Here is a 17,162-nt window from a genome sequence, read left to right on the forward strand (position 1 = left end):
GATTTTGATTTCTGTTATTCCTTAGTTTGATTTGTGTTTTTTGCTACTTTGTTTGTTTTTGGTCCTTGGACTCATTTTCTTTTGTGTTTTTGTGTTGTTTCTCATACTATATATATATATATATATATATATATATATATATACATACATAATTTTTTTTTTAGACAAAACAGTATGATACGTAAGTTAATACAAAATTAATAAGTAATCAAGGATGGCCCTTATGGGTTTTGAATTATACACAATACAAGATCAGTCATATAAAACACCATAAAAACACCATAAAACACATTTTTTTCTATATAACTTAAAAAAGGTTTCCATGTAGCATAACATTTTTGAATACATCCTCTTGTAGAATAGCGAATCGTCTCTAATACCAGATGGTGTAGAAGGTTGTTGATCCACATCTTAAAGGTTGGAGGAAGTTTATTCTTCCACTTAAAGAATATTAATCGCCTAGCTATGAGAGATGCAAAAGCTATCATATTCTTTGCCTGGCGGTGAGTTATGAGTGTCTTGTGGAGTTATTCCAAATATGACAGTGATGGCAGAAGGTTCTATAGGTACTTGTAAAACATCTGAAAAAGCCAATCACAAATAGGATTGATGCTAGGTGTGAACTTTGCTAGTCTCACTTTAGACCAGTACAGGCGATTCGTAACCTTGAACTGAATAACTGTGTGTCGCAAGCAGATTGAAGAGGAATGTGTTCTATCTGAAGCTCTTTCCCAAATTTCCTCAGGAAGTTCGAACCCCAAGTCGCCCTCCCATTAAATCTTTAATGACGTCAAAGGCTCTAAATTATATGTACTTAGTAAGGAGTATATTTTCCCACTAGTCCCTCTGGAACCTGAATTAAGCTTCAGAATGGAATTTAAGAGGGGGTTGTGTGGCTGGGATGTAAAGTGAAGAAATGATGGTGATATAAAACTACGGAGCTGCAGAAATCTAAAAAAAATGAGAATTAGGGATGTTAAATTTAAGCATTAATTGATCAAAGGATGCAAAAGTATTATCAATGAATAGATTCTCTATTGTGGCAACTCCTCTATTAGCCCATTCATGAAAAGCACTGTCTATAATGAATGGCATGAACTGGTGATTTTTTGTTATAGGAGCACAAGTGGGCATATCCCTGAGAGAAAAAGCTCGTCTGAACTGTGTCAGAATTCTAAAGAGTGTTTCACAATTGGATTTAAGGTGAATTTAGATATAGATTCCAAAAGAGGAAGCTTTGAGCAGAGTAGTGAGTGTAAAGAAGTATGAAGGCAAGAGGAGTTTTCATTGGTAACCACTCAGTTGTCGTGTCACCAGATGGAGAATCTTTCCGAAACAGCATAGACCTAATGTTGGCAGCCCAATAGTAAAAATGGAAGTTAGGGAGTGATAATCCTCCATGTTGACAATGCTGTTGTAAGATCCTTTTCGTATTTGAGGGTTTTTCTTATTCCATGTAAATCCAGACACCACATTGTCCACTGACATAAAGAAGGATTTAGGTAAGTGTAGGGGAATGCATTGAAATATATAAAGACATTTTGGCAAAACATTCATTTTAATTATGTTAATTCTGCCTCCTAGTGACAGGCAGTGTTGGTCAACTTACTTGGAAATAGTAATTAGTTACTGATTACTTCTCCAAGAAAGTAATCTAGTTACTTTACTGATTACTTATTTTCAAAAGTAATTAGTTACTTTACTTGTTACTTTACAAAGTTACTTTTCAAAAACATGATGCACAACCTGAATATGCTATAAAGCAATAGACCTTTCGTGGCAGCAGGAAATAAATGGACAACAGTCAGACATGAAACCCCGTGTGAGCCAATATTACAGCAGCAGCAGCTCCCAGAGGGCTTTGCATCACCACCCACCTCTTCTCTAGGGCTGGGTGTTGTTAAAAACCTCACGATTTGATTTTTTTCAAAGCCGAAATCGCGACACTCAGATCCACGAACCTGTCTCGCGCTGTGAGAAGGCAGAATCGCGACACAACTTCCAGTCCAGTCCAGATCAGCCCTGTGAGCTGTAAGTAACACCACATTAACACCGCAGCGGTCGTTCACACAGAGCGAAACACCGCTGTAAAGACCAACCGCTGCGTAATTCAAACAGAAAGCCGGCGCTGCGGCTCCTAAAGAGACGTGACGGTACACGTCATGATGATGACGACGTGTGTGTGTTTTCAAGGGGTTTCCCCGGTGTCTCCCCTGTCAGTCAAAACCGACGGAGACTGTCTTCCGGGGTAAAGTTCACTGAAGTCTCGGTCCGGAGGGCTGACCGTCGCAGATTTTTTTTCATCAGAAACACTCGGTGAGGTCAAGTTTTTTTGCCGGTGACAGACGCTGTTTATCGGGCAGAAATGTGACGAGGAGTCTGTAGGACGGGCGGGAGGAAGGACGCTTCTTCACGCACAGCTGCGGTATTTTCAACTTGTTGCCAAAGACAGTTACAGTTACTACGTTACCTTCGTTTGGTCCTCTAACGTTGTTTTGTGGGACATTTCTCTGTATTAAGTTGAGTGAGGGATCTGTGCAGTTAACAGACCATCAGATAGACACGCCCTCCACAATACTGCACCTCTGATACTATCAGACAAGTATCATATACATAAGTTATTGAAATGTTACATAAATAAAAGGTTTAATTTAGAAAGAAAAATAAATCGAGGTTTGTATCGAACCGTGGGTCAAAAATCGTGATACAAACCGAATCGTGAGTTTGGTGTATCGTTACAGCCCTAAGTAGTAATAAGCAAATAATTCATTAGAGTACCTGTTGATCATTTTTTTATTCAAAAAAGTCATCATAAATTATAAATCTTTCCTCTAGGAAGCTCTAGTTCGAATTGAAATGTAAACAAAGACACACGATGTGTTTAGTTATAAAATAGTGCAGCTAGTTAAGCTGAGAAAGAGCTCTTGTTTCTGGGACTGCATGGTACATTTTTGTCCGACATAAACAGACATAACCGCGGTCCCTCCGCCCTCCGGCTAGACGCGAGGGGGTAACACGTTGACACTGACCCCCCCCCCCTCTCTCCCCGGAGGAGAGTGCTACCTGCGGGCGCACGGTGCAGCGGCCAGGGTGAGACCGGCTGCGCTGGGAGTTTACTGTCTCCGGCAGGGCGACAGACATCGGCTACCCGCCTCCGCAGCTCCGACGGTGTTTCCGCGGCGCATCACCCTCCGACCCTCAAGCGAGATCGCGGGCGAGGCCCAGCTGCTGGAGGCGGGGACCGAGAGGCGTCCGGCGAGGGACAGCAGGTGGTCGGGGGCCACTGCTCGCCTGAATGGATTCAGAGGATTTTCTGAATCGATACTGGTTTTCCATACTGCCTGTTGCCAGTATGGAAAATCCAGATTCAACAGCACGTGCAGCGACTGCTCTCTGGATCAATCTGTTTGGCCAAGGCCCGCCCCCACCATATTTCTGATTGGCTAGTAGACCTATCGTTAGTGTGACTGAGTGAAAGATGAGCCTCTGTTAGATCCAGAGAACTGTATGTTAGGTCTCTGGGCAAAGCCGGCGCCAGAATGCAATCAGCCCTGCATACGTCATTGTCACTCACGAGACAGTCTCACAAAAAAAAAAATCACAGTTAAGTAACGCAGTAACGCAGCCTGCTTTCGGGAAAGTAACAGTAATCTAATTACTGTTTTTGCAATTGTAATCCCTTACTTTACTCGTTACTTGAAAAAAGTAATCGGATTACAGTAACGCGTTACTTCTAACGCGTTACTGCCCATCAGTGGTGACAGGGGGGAGTAAACTCCATCGTTCCAAATCTCACTTAAGGTGGGTTAATAGTTGTGAAAAGTTAGCTTTGAATATGTCTTTAAAAGCATGTGTTATCCAGACTCCTAAGTATTTCAATTTCTGTGGACTGACATTAAGTGGGAATAAACCGAAGTCAATTTGCTTAGCTGCTGTGTTCGCTGGCATAATTTCACACTTTTGTAGGTTAATTTTGTATCCCGATATTTTGCCGAATTCCTCAAGCAGGTTCATGGTATTTGGTAGACTAGTTAAAGGATAGGACAGATATAAAAGCATATCATCAGCATACAGGGACACCTTATTATCCGAGTCATATTCCCTTTATATTGGCTTCACCACGTAACACTAAAGCCAGTGGCTCAATCGCAATAGCGAATAGGAGGGGCGGCAGGGGACAGCCCTGTCGGGTGCCACGATGGAGAGGAAAGTAAGAAGAGAGGCTGTTGTTTGTTCAGACAGCTGCTAAAGAGATAATCCCACTCCACCACCTGATCAAACGCCTTCTCAGCATCAAGTGATAGTAATATTTCTGGAATGTAAGGTGGAGTGGGACCATAAAGAATATTAAATAGGCGTCTAATGTTAAAAAAGGAGTGACGACCTTTAATAAACATTTAAGAGTGAAATGGGACGGAATGAGCTGCAATCCAGAAGGTTTTTATTTTTTTTAGGAATAAGAGAAATGATTGCTTGTCGCATAGTCAGAGGAAGGGAACCAGTGCCATGTGACTCCTCAGATACAGAGAGCAAGATGGTCTGCACATTTTTTTAGAGAATTCACTCGGGAACCCATTGGGTCCTGGAGATTGTCCAGTTTGCATGGACTTGATTGCAATAATAAGTTCCTCTACAGAAAATGGTTTGTCTAGTTCGGATGCAGTTCTGTTATCAATTGTGGGGACGTTTATTTTCCTGAAAAATGAATCAAATAAAGCGTGGTCGCCAAGGGATTCGCTATCATACAGCTTTGAGTAAAATCTATGGAAACACGAATTAATCTCAGAGTGATCTATCTGCTTAGTGTCCGATTCATCATTTATCTCAGCTATAGTCTTATCCACAGTTTTCTGGTGAAGCTGATGGGCAAGAATCTTCCCTGTCTTTTCACCACATTCGTATGCTTTACTCTGTGATTTATTTATTAGGTTTTCAATGTGTCTTGTTGATAGCAGGTTGAACTATGTTTGAAGAGTTAATCACAGTTTGAATAAATCATTGGATGGGGTGACAGCAAGTGTAGTATCTAATTTGAGAATATAATTTTTTAGCTGTTCAAGTTTCATATTGTGACGTTTTCTTTGTTGTGTGCGATATGATATTATTTTCCCCCTAAGTACGCTTTCATGGATTCCCACACTGTTAAAGGAGACATTCCTGGGATCTGGTTATCGAGGAAGAAAATTATTTCAGAAGAAATAAACTTAAGGAAGTCATCGTCTGAAAGTAGTAAAGTATTAAGACGCCAGTGGTGATAGTTGGCATGAGAAATTGGTATACATAGAGTCATGGACAAAGGGGCGTGATCTGAAATAATTATAGCTTGATATTCACACTCTCTTATTAGGGTCAGGGTTATAAGTTGGCCATTAACAAGGATGGCCACACCTCTAGATTTGGAATGGACATTTTTAAAAACAAAAATTATTTCTTCTGTCGTCTAAGTGTTGAGCATTGATAGAAAGGGAAATAATAATAATAATGATAATAATAATAATAATAATAATAATAATAGAGACACACTACAGTATTCTGACCAGTCAAATTATTATATCTGATGTAAACAAAATAAAAGAGTGAAAAAACAGCACAGTTTTGATTTCTTAGGTGCTCTCTACTTCTCCACCTGGAACAGTCTGGAGCCTTATGGCTCTGTAGCGGTCAAGGTGATGTGTTTAGAGAGTGGACAGCACCAACCTTATTCAGATGTAGAATTTAGCTATTCTTACTCATTTCAAGTCATGGTCAGTTTTTTGAAGAGTCCGGTAGAATTCTGGTTCTCACGTTTGGCCATGGCTTCTCCTGGGTTTAGAAATCGTTTCTCAGTTCTGTTAAATGTGATCCGGAGCTGTGCTGGGTAGAGATGGTCGTATTTAACACCGTCTCATTCACGAAGTAGTCATCTCACCTCACTGAAAGTGGATCTGGCCTGCACGACACTCAGGGGATAGTCTGGGAAAATGGAGGTGTCGATCCCTTTGAACCGGAGTGGCCCGGACTCCCTGGCGTGGCGAAGGATATCAACACAATCTTGGTAATAGTGAACGTTTAATATTCGGATGTTGGAGCGCCTCATTCTTCCTTCCATATCAAGACATTTCTCCCGCAGATTGCTGCCTTCTGTCTGGAGTTTCCCCACTTTTGTTAGCGACAAAGTCACGTCGTCTGAACATGATGAGAGTCCCTGCTCCATGTGCGACACTGTTGTTTTCATCGTCTCCACCTCGGAGCGAATCGCTGTGGTGTTGTTTGCTAGTTCCGTTTTTACTGCCTGTAGCTCAGATTTGATGTTTTCAAAATCTTCAGCAAGAGCAGTCTTCAGTTCCGACCTGAGCAGCATAGCAATGTCTCTTTTCAACGACGCGAGGATTTCTGCCTTCAGGTCCGTGACATCCATTTGGTCATCAGGCTGAGGTGTCTTAGTGCTACACCTGGATGGTGAATCATTTGAGCTGAGGCTTTGGGCCCAATTGCGGAGGAACTTGAATTTTCGCAAATTGTTGGCCATTTGCGCTGCTGTATCGCGATAAAAATAATATAAAATGAAAAAGAATTAACTCTAAATTCAGCAGAGCGTGTCGCATGTGCTGCCTACTCCATTGCCTGCTCGCTAGCTCTCCCTATTTTTCAAATGAATTTGTTTAATTTTTGTTTTGTGACAAAGTGTCAAATGTTCGAACGGTGAGAATCAAGTTGTACAACAAAAAGTTATGTTGAGTCAGGTCCTGACAGTCCTGTAAATTGCGAGCTGATTGGATACTTTAGTTATGAATCAGACGACAGAACAGAAGACACTTTACTTTTTTCTTCTGTTGTTCGTCTTCAGGCGTCTTGAATTCGATGTCGATCTCGGCCGTGGCAATGGGGACCTTCTGGGGTGTGGTGTTATGGTCGCTGCTGGTCTGGTTGTTGTGGTTACTGCTGAGGACTTTGACCTCTGACATCGGCTGGTCTGACATCACCAAGTTCAAGGACAGGTACTCCTTCCTGTTCTCCTCTATACTGTCGACTCCTGACAGTCAGATATACCACCAGAAAAACATGCATGAGAACATTCTGTCATAAAATCTGAGATTTATCGAGAAAATCACAAAGACTAAAAAACTGAAAATAAAACAAACTAATTAAATTACCTATGACAATAAACTAGTCAGCAATAAAGTATTTGCCCTAGTTGCAGGTTTAGTCCTACCTGTGTGGTCTGGGTCCTTCTTTCCCAGCAGAGCCAGGAGCCCGGTCTTGATCCATTCAAGGGCCTTGTGGAGGTTGTTTTTGTCTTTTTCTTCTGGTGCCACAAGAATAAATGAGCTCAGTAGCAAGGTCAGGAACACATTCAGGATCTGAAATAAGACCAGATAAACATTCAGGACCTGAAACCAACCAGGAACAGATTCGGGACCTGAAATAACACCAGGATAAGTTTAAGGCCTGGATTAAATACCTGATTTAATACCAGGATCAGATGTTTGTGGCTGGGTGATTTGTGGCATTCGGGAATAGGCTCAGGCTTAAACCCGTCTACCTACAGAGACTCACCAGCAGGTTTCCAATGATCATGACCGTCATGAAGAAGACCAAACACGTTGCCTTTCCTGAGACCTCCATGCAGTCCCACATGACCTCGACCCACTCTCCCCACAGGACCCTGAAGATGACGAGGAAGGTGCTGAAGATGTTGGTCATGTGCCAACGAGGAAGCTCACAGTCCTCTGCGATGCGACAGATGCAGTTTTCGTAGCCCTGTGAGAACAGCTGCGTGCCAACCACGGTGAAGAAGAAGACCATGATGAAGAGGAGCAGGGTCACGTTCCTCATCGACCTCCAGATCATCCCTAAAAACATGTTGAAGGACGGCCACCAGCGGGCCAGCCGGAACACTCGCAGCTGACCGGGACACAGGTGAGGAAAGAGTTGAGGACACAGGTGAAGAAACAGGTGAGGACACAGGTGAGGACACAGGTGAGGACACAGGTGAGGACACAGGTGAAGAAACAGGTGAGGACACAGGTGAGGACACAGGTGAGGACACAGGTGAAGAAACAGGTGAGGACACAGGTGAGGACACAGGGGAAGAAACAGGTGAGGACACAGGTGAGGACACAGGTGAGGACACAGGTGAAGAACAGGTGAGGACACAGGTGAGGACACAGGGGAAGAAACAGGTGAGGACACAGGTGAGGACACAGGTGAAGAAACAGGTGAGGACACAGGTTAGGACACAGGTGAAGAAACAGGTGAGGACACAGGGGAAGAAACAGGTGAGGACACAGGTGAGGACACAGGGGAAGAAACAGGTGAGGACACAGGGGAAGAAACAGGTGAGGACACAGGTGAGGACACAGGTTAGGACACAGGTGAAGAAACAGGTGAGGACACAGGTGAGGACACAGGTGAAGAAACAGGTGAGGACACAGGGGAAGAAACAGGTGAGGACACAGGGGAAGAAACAGGTGAGGACACAGGTGAGGACACAGGGGAAGAAACAGGTGAGGACACAGGTTAGGACACAGGTGAAGAAACAGGTGAGGACACAGGGGAAGAAACAGGTGAGGACACAGGTGAGGACACAGGGGAAGAAACAGGTGAGGACACAGGTGAGGACACAGGGGAAGAAACAGGTGAGGACACAGGTGAGGACACAGGGGAAGAAACAGGTGAGGACACAGGTTAGGACACAGGTTAGGACACAGGTGAGGACACAGGTGAAGAAACAGGTGAGGACACAGGTGAGGACACAGGTGAGGACACAGGTGAAGAAACAGGTGAGGACACAGGTGAGGACACAGGGGAAGAAACAGGTGAGGACACAGGTGAGGACACAGGTGAGGACACAGGTGAAGAAACAGGTGAGGACACAGGTGAGGACACAGGGGAAGAAACAGGTGAGGACACAGGTGAAGAAACAGGTGAGGACACAGGTTAGGACACAGGTGAAGAAACAGGTGAGGACACAGGGGAAGAAACAGGTGAGGACACAGGTGAGGACACAGGGGAAGAAACAGGTGAGGACACAGGTGAGGACACAGGGGAAGAAACAGGTGAGGACACAGGTGAGGACACAGGTTAGGACACAGGTGAAGAAACAGGTGAGGACACAGGTGAGGACACAGGGGAAGAAACAGGTGAGGACACAGGTTAGGACACAGGTGAAGAAACAGGTGAGGACACAGGGGAAGAAACAGGTGAGGACACAGGTGAGGACACAGGGGAAGAAACAGGTGAGGACACAGGTGAGGACACAGGGGAAGAAACAGGTGAGGACACAGGTGAGGACACAGGTGAAGAAACAGGTGAGGACACAGGTGAGGAAAGAGGTAAGGACACAGGTGAGGACACAGGTTAGGACACAGGTGAAGAACAGGTGAGGACACAGGTGAGGACACAGGGGAAGAAACAGGTGAGGACACAGGTGAGAACACAGGTAGACAGGAACATTATTAGTGTTTGTTCATTTCTGTGATGATGATGACGACGACGACGATGATGATGTCACACTGACCACTATGGGACTCAACCATGCAAAGCCCTGAATATCAGCGACAGCCAGGTCCATCAGACTGATGAGGACGAGGATGCTTTCAAAGGTGTTCCAGCCAACCTGTAACCATGGCAACAGAGCAGCCGCACACACGCGTTAACACAGGAACAGCTGTCAGTCATCGTCACTGAGCGGTGGACAAACAGAGGTCTGACCTGGAAGTAGCCGTATGGGTCCAATGCCAGGATTTTCAGGACCATCTCAGCTGCAAAGATTGCTGTGAAGACCTGAGTGGGGTCAGAGGTCAGAGGTCAGAGGTCGGTCAACAGAGAGACCTGTCACTCTTCTTCTGCTGCTGTTCTGTTTGAAGCTTCAGACTTTTCTTTGACACTGACCAGGTGAGCGTCAATCCAGTGCCATACAAACTCCTCTGTCATTGGATAATGGTTGGTCGACATGTGGAGGATGTTGAAGATCAGACAGATGACGATCACCAGGTCAAAGAACGGGTTCGTGACAAAGGCGTAGAGCCACTGTTTGCACCAGCGCCAGCAGCCACAACAGTTCCACTGGAGGAGGACGAGGCAACATGGAGGACATGAGCTCTGGTGTCCCAACTCTGAAACACAGAGCTGAGAGTGAGAGCAGCTGACCTCTGACCTCTGACCAGACTGATACAGAAACACTGTGACCTGCAGAAAACCTGAAGCTGCTGTCAGACATGAACCTCTTTACATTGATCTGATATTAATTCAGAGTTTCGGCCAAAGATCTGTGTGAACACTGACTTTAATTTACACATAGAGAGAAAGACTTTACATAAAACTTCAGACAGACAGACAGACAGGTGGTTCAGGTGAGAGTCTGGTTTAATCTGATGTATATGGCTGTGCACTGTGACGAGACAGACAGTTGTACCTTTCTGTTTGTGATCGTCTTCACCATTTTGATTCTCTGAGCGCTCTGCCTGGCAGGTTGCCCGCTGCAATTACACACACACACACACACACAAACACACAAACACCGTCAGTTTGTTTGTGTCCAAGGAATCATCTACAGTTGTATCCTTATTAATGTAAACAGGGACTGATACTGGAATCAGTTTATTGATAATGATTATTAACCTTTTTTAAGCAGATAATTTAGCTGGTGATCATTTATCAGCCGATTGTTAATCTTGGTGGGGAGGAAGTTAACTGTAAAACTTTCTTGTAGTAATTTTGAATATTAAAATGTTGACAGTGAAATTGTGACGGCGACGACAATGAAGATAGGGGCGGCTGTAGCTCAGTGGGTAGAGCTGGTGGACTGTGATCAGAAGGTTGCAAGTTTGATTCCGTTCACTCCCCTGGGGTGGAACTGAGCTACATGTCGAAGTATCCTTGAGCAAGATACTGAACCCCAAAATTGCTCCTGATGTGCAGTTGGCACCTTGTGTGTCAGCCACTGCCATCAGTAAGGGCCCTGCGATGAGCTGGCGACTCATCAAGAGTGTACCCTGTCCTTGGCCCATAGTGAATACTGGAATAAGGCCCCAGTAACCTTATAAGATAAAACATCTCCGCAACCCTGACGGATAAGCGGAAAAGAAAATGGAACGATGATGAAGATGAAATGACATCACCTCTGTTTCCCCCCTCTTCTTCAGAGCCTCCACAATCTGTTTGAACTGTTCTTCTTTTCTTTTGGCCTCTGTGACGACAGCCTCCTCCTGCTCACAGAACGCCATGACAACCACCGCCAGAAGGAGGCTGAGAAGGCAGAAAGAGCCGGGGAAGATGACGAGCAGGAAGACGGTCAGGTAGGACTTACCTGACGATCGTAGGGTCTGCAGACAAACGGGTGAAAGAGAGAGAGAGACAGGTGACAGAGAAACAGATGGCTGAAATACCTGCTAGTTTGAAAGTTATTTAAAGTGTGTGTGTGTGTGTGTGTGTGTGTGTGTGTGTGTGTGGGACAGGTCAGTTACTGACCAGCATCATCAGGTTGTCCCAGAAGTCCTGAGTCATCAGTCTGATCTGAGACAGCAGAGACCAGCCGAACGAGTCGTAGCTGGTGAAGCCGTAGTTTGGGTTTTTACCCGCCCTCACACAGGTAAAACCCTCCGGACAGATCCTGAACACATCATCATCATCATCATCATCATCATCATCATTCACTTTGACAGTGTCTGTCATATGAACGTACCCGGAATCAGAAGAGTTTCCACACAGCAGAGCATCAAGTTGTCCTGGCAGGAAGTAGTAGTTTTCTATCAGAGACAGACCGACAGACAGAAATTGAAGCTGAATGAGGTAGGATCAGTCGGTTCATGTACATTTCTCCGACACCACACTCATGTTTTCTCAGTCTTTCTTTACTGTCTGGTGTCGTTCCGACACCTGAAGACAGCAGGCGTCTGTCCCACCTGCAGCCTCTGTGGATCAGAATCAGGTGGATCTGCGGCTCGGATCATTCCCAGACCGTCTCATTTTAAAAATCCCAGTTTATGCATGGATCTTCACCAGGATTACATGTTGTTAAATGAACATTAAAGTGAAGTATTTTGTAATCAACTATTTCTTTAAAAAATGGCTCTACACTGGTATCTAAGGTGTATCATGGATGAATCACCACCTGTCAGATTCATACTCCAAACTATTGGGAGCAGCATGTCATCACAGTAATAGCCAACAGCTAGCAGACCTGTTGGCTGACCCTGCCTTCAGTGGGAGCTCAGAGCAGCGGGCCTCTGGTTCTGTTATCACCACCTGCCCAGGAGCTTGGGAGCACGAGGAGGTGGAGGAGGAGGAGGAGAGCACGAGGCGGAGGAGGAGGAGTAGTTTAGTTGGTGGGACAGCGGGACTGCTGGCAGGGAGCAGCGCTGGAGTGGCTCAGCAGCCACAAACACAGATGAAGTCCAGTTTGATGACAGTACCAAGGTGAGTAAGAGCGGCTCAAACTAGGACACTGACGACAGCAAAGACACGGTGGGTTCAGGCGGGGACAGAAATCGAGCATCGGTCAGTGCCCAGTCCTGAGGAGGGGTTCCAGCAGGATCAGCCCCAGGAGGCCAGGAACCACAACCAGTGTTGTTCGACGATAACAAAATATGGCCTCTTGAGATACAAGTGGACAAGACAGGACCGGCCCAGGGCTAGCTGTTAGCATGCTAACTTTCACCTTTGACTGCAGGTGGTTGTTGTAACAATGTAATGACAATTAAATCACAGAAAACATGACGAGTGTTCAGAGAAGACTCTGATTCACACTGCGGGTCATGAGTGTGACTTTACTTCTTTCATTATTGTTATTTATAATTGAAAATGTGGCACATTTAATACTGATCATGAGTTTTTTTTAAAAGCAAACAATAAATATCATCATACCCATCCTGTCCAAGTACTCGGAGTAACTGAAATCACTGCTTGGTGTTTGGTTGGTGAAGTGAAGAGTGTAGTCGTCGGTCTGGTTGCTCCACGCCGGCAATATCACACATTTGTTCTTCAGGTTTCCCATGAATAAAAGCATACATATCAGAGACAAGACGCAGAGACCCAACACCAACAGGACGATGACACCAGCAAGCCTCTTCACTGATTGGACGAGAGCTCCAACAGTCGCCTTCATTCCTGAGAGAGAGGGGCGGGGTTTAAAAAACTGACCAATGGCATCTGACTTAAAATCCCCCAGTCGTGACATGAGAAGAGTCTATGAGCTGCTTTGTGAACTTTAATGTATGATGACACACACACACACACACAGACACACAGACAAACATAGACTGACCTGGGATTACTGGGATGATCTTCAGTACTCGAGCAGCTAAACTCAGCACAGAGAATTTATGCAAATCTGTGAACTCTGACACAAATCTGAAACACAGAAACACACCATCATCATCATCTACTTCATCATCACTAATCATAACCCTCTATTGAATCTCTGTGAAATCAAACAACTACAAAGAGACACAAAACATAACAACAACTATAAGAACTAAAATCTGAGACAGATTGTGATAGATACATTTATTCTGTCATTCTCTGAGGATTTCATTTGCAGATGTTTTTAACTGTGTGTCCGTCTCCTTCCCTCCTCTGTCATGTTTGCTTTTTGTCTCATTTGGCTGAAAATCTAAGTAAGTCTGTGATCATTCAGTGTATACCACATGTGTTATTGATTATTACGCCAGGATGATGATAATGAAGTCCAGCCAGTTCCACGGGTCTCTGAGGAAGGTGAACTTTCCAACACAGAAGCCTCTGGCCACAATCTTTACAATGGCTTCGAATGTGTAGATGGCCGTGAACACGAATCTGTTTAAAGAAAGAAAAACACTGAAATATTTAAGAACAAAAATAAAAAGACTGACAACTGTATAAAAGACAACAACAATAATAACAGGCTTCTCCTAGTCTGTAGGGCCATACAGCACAAACTCAAGGCTGTTTTCTGAACTGATGTACTGAGGTGTTACTGGAGACCAGTCTGCCCCATGAAGTGTTACTGGAGACCAGTCTGTCCCATGAGGTGTGCCTGGAGACCAGTCTCTCCCATGAGGTGTGACTGGAAACCAGTCTGTCCCATGAAGTGTTACTGGAGACCAGTCTGTCCCATGAGGTGTTACTGGAAACCAGTCTGTCCCATGAAGTGTTAGTGGAGGCCAGTCTGTCCCATGAGGTGTGACTGGAGACCAGTCTGTCCCATGAAGTGTGACTGGAGACCAGTCTGTCCCATGAGCTGTGACTGGAGACCAGTCTGTCCCATGAGGTGTGACTGGAGACCAGTCTGTCCCATGAGGTGTGACTGGAGACCAGTCTGTCCCATGAAGTGTTACTGGAGACCAGTCTGTCCCATGAGGTGTGACTGGAGACCAGTCTGTCCCATGAAGTGTTACTGGAGACCAGTCTGTCCCATGGAGTGGGACACCTCATGGGACAGAAGTGTTACTGGAGACCAGTCTGTCCCATGAGGTGTGACTAGAGACCAGTCTGTCCCATGTAGTGTTACTGGAGACCAGTCTGTCCCATGAAGTGTGACTTGAGACCAGTCTGTCCCATGAAGTGTTACTGGAGACCAGTCTGTCCCATGAGGTGTTACTGGAGACCAGTCTGTCCCATGAAGTGTTACTGGAGACCAGTCTGTCCCATGAGGTGTTACTGGAGACCAGTCTGTCCCATGAAGTGTTACTGGAGACCAGTCTGTCCCATGAGGTGTTACTGGAGACCAGTCTGTCCCATGAAGTGTTACTGGAGACCAGTCTGTCCCATGAAGTGTTACTGGAGACCAGTCTGTCCCATGAGTGTTACTGGAGACCAGTCTGTCCCATGAGGTGTGACTGGAGACCAGTCTGTCCCATGAGGTGTGACTGGAGACCAGTCTGTCCCATGAGGTGTGACTGGAGACCAGTCTGTCCCATGAGGTGTGACTGGAGACCAGTCTGTCCCATGAAGTGTGACTGGAGACCAGTCTGTCCCATGAGGTGTGACTGGAGACCAGTCTGTCCCATGAGGTGTGACTGGAGACCAGTCTGTCCCATGAAGTGTGACTGGAGACCAGTCTGTCCCATGAGGTGTGACTGGAGACCAGTCTGTCCCATGAGGTGTGACTGGAGACCAGTCTGTCCCATGAGGTGTGACTGGAGACCAGTCTGTCCCATGAAGTGTTACTGGAGACCAGTCTGTCCCATGAGGTGTTACTGGAGACCAGTCTGTCCCATGAGGTGTGACTGGAGACCAGTCTGTCCCATGAGGTGTGACTGGAGACCAGTCTGTCCCATGAGGTGTGACTGGAGACCAGTCTGTCCCATGAGGTGTTACTGGAGACCAGTCTGTCCCATGAGGTGTGACTGGAGACCAGTCTGTCCCATGAGGTGTGACTGGAGACCAGTCTGTCCCATGAGGTGTGACTGGAGACCAGTCTGTCCCAGTGCTGAGAGGATCTTTTGATATCCTCTCTCATGTACCAGGCCAGCGAAAGTGACGATCTACACCACGTGACGTCGCCATTTTCTCTCTTTCTTTCTTCTTTTTTTGGCGTGCAAAGAATCTTGGAATATGTGAGGCCATGAAGGATTGTAGCCGTGCGTCCTCCAGAAAGAGGGAAAAGAAGGCTGCATTTGTGGGCTGCAGTTGGAGGAGCCTTCGAATTGGGACAGCCTTTGTGCAGCGTTGTAATGTAATTGGCCTTCAAATGCTCCTCCAAAGGATGCTGTAGGAGCCGCATTTAAGTTTTATGTTTTACATGACTTGCTTACCATTGTTCTGTTTTGGCGACATCTTTTCTTTTTTGAGAGTGCACCTTCAACAGGTGGTGATGGTGCTACCTTTTAAAAGGGCTACTGGTAGAGCGCGACGGGTAGAAGGCGGGCCAGCAGATACCGTCATTGACCACAGTCTGTGAGCCGGCTGTGTATCGGGTCTGCGCCTGTGAAAACCTGCTCGAAAAAGCTCTTGCATTTTATTTTGCATTTTATTTAATCTATAATAAAGTGCCGGCAACAGTGAAACAAGTCAAACTCTCTCGTTGGATGCTTTTTTTGGACACAAGCTCCGAGTCTGACACTGCATCACCCGCATTCTCCAGGTAGTAAAAACACAGAGGAAAATAGGACATAAGGGGTTAAAGGAAAAACTGAAAACTGTTTTCGCCACTACAGATGCAGACCCTGAATTGAGACACAGCAAATGTCTCATTTTTTGTGGACAGAAATTCAAGACACAGCTTAAACTTTGCACAAAGGTCAAATGTCAAACTGTTTGAACTTAAGTGATCATTATCTGCTCTCAGATGGCAGCTTTGTAAAAGACTCAGACTCTGAGGACAGATGGACTCTTTGTTTCTCAGAAAAGACTGTAAAATACAGTTTGATACTGTTTGTGTGTGTGTGTGTGTGTGTGTGTGTGATAACTCACTGCAAATAATGGACCCATGTGGGAAGATCACTGATCACCATCAACGTACAGTTAGTAAGGATTGTCAACATGATGAACACATTGAATAAAGTTTTGGTGCTAAGGAAAAAATGTAGTAGTAAAAATGTAGTAACACGATGACAAAGAGACAAAAAACAACCACAGAGACACAAAAACAACCATGAAGAGACAAAAAAGACCACAGAGAGACGGAAAACAACCTCAGAGAGACAAAAACAACCACAAAGAGACAATAACAACCGCAAAGAGAAAAAAAACAGAGAGACAAAAACAACCACAGAGAGACAAAAAACACACAGAGACACAAAACAGAGAGACAAAAACAACCACAGAGAGACTAAAAACAATCACAGAGAGACAAAAACAACCACAGAGAGACAAAAAACACACAGAGACACAAAACAGAGAGACAAAAACAATCACAGAGAGACAAAAACAACCACAAAGAGACTAAAAACAACCACAGAGAGACAAAAACAACCACAGAGAGACAAAAAACAGAGAGACAAAAACAACCATAGAGAGACAAACACAACCACAAAGAGACTAAAAACAATCACAGAGACAAAAACAACCACAAAGAGACTAAAAACAACCACAGAGAGACAAAAAACAACCACAGAGAGACAAAAACAACCACAAAGAGACTAAAAACAATCACAGAGAGACAAAAACAACCACAAAGAGACTAAAAACAACCACAGAGAGACAAAAACAACCACAGAGAGACAAAAAACAGAGAGACAAAAACAACCACAGAGAGACAA

General features: G+C 45.0%; 1 protein-coding gene across 1 annotated transcript in view; it reads right to left on the minus strand.

The window, feature by feature from the left end:
- LOC115586328 (sodium channel protein type 4 subunit alpha B-like) overlaps positions 1–17,162 on the minus strand; it is a 47,042-nt gene that overhangs the window by 25,472 nt on the left and 4,408 nt on the right. Inside the window, exons 5-18 of the mRNA XM_030425275.1 lie at positions 16,375–16,464; positions 13,648–13,776; positions 13,247–13,332; positions 12,847–13,089; positions 11,666–11,729; positions 11,452–11,593; positions 11,103–11,306; positions 10,397–10,460; positions 9,874–10,097; positions 9,694–9,765; positions 9,500–9,598; positions 7,537–7,884; positions 7,193–7,340; positions 6,801–7,012 (exon numbers count right to left, since the gene is read on the minus strand). Of these exons, the coding sequence (XP_030281135.1) occupies positions 6,801–7,012; positions 7,193–7,340; positions 7,537–7,884; positions 9,500–9,598; positions 9,694–9,765; positions 9,874–10,097; positions 10,397–10,460; positions 11,103–11,306; positions 11,452–11,593; positions 11,666–11,729; positions 12,847–13,089; positions 13,247–13,332; positions 13,648–13,776; positions 16,375–16,464 (2,125 nt within the window). The remainder of the gene's footprint in view (positions 1–6,800; positions 7,013–7,192; positions 7,341–7,536; positions 7,885–9,499; positions 9,599–9,693; positions 9,766–9,873; positions 10,098–10,396; positions 10,461–11,102; positions 11,307–11,451; positions 11,594–11,665; positions 11,730–12,846; positions 13,090–13,246; positions 13,333–13,647; positions 13,777–16,374; positions 16,465–17,162) is intronic.

This window comes from Sparus aurata, chromosome 8 (genome assembly GCF_900880675.1).
Source record: "Sparus aurata chromosome 8, fSpaAur1.1, whole genome shotgun sequence".
In the NCBI taxonomy this organism is placed as follows: domain Eukaryota; kingdom Metazoa; phylum Chordata; class Actinopteri; order Spariformes; family Sparidae; genus Sparus; species Sparus aurata.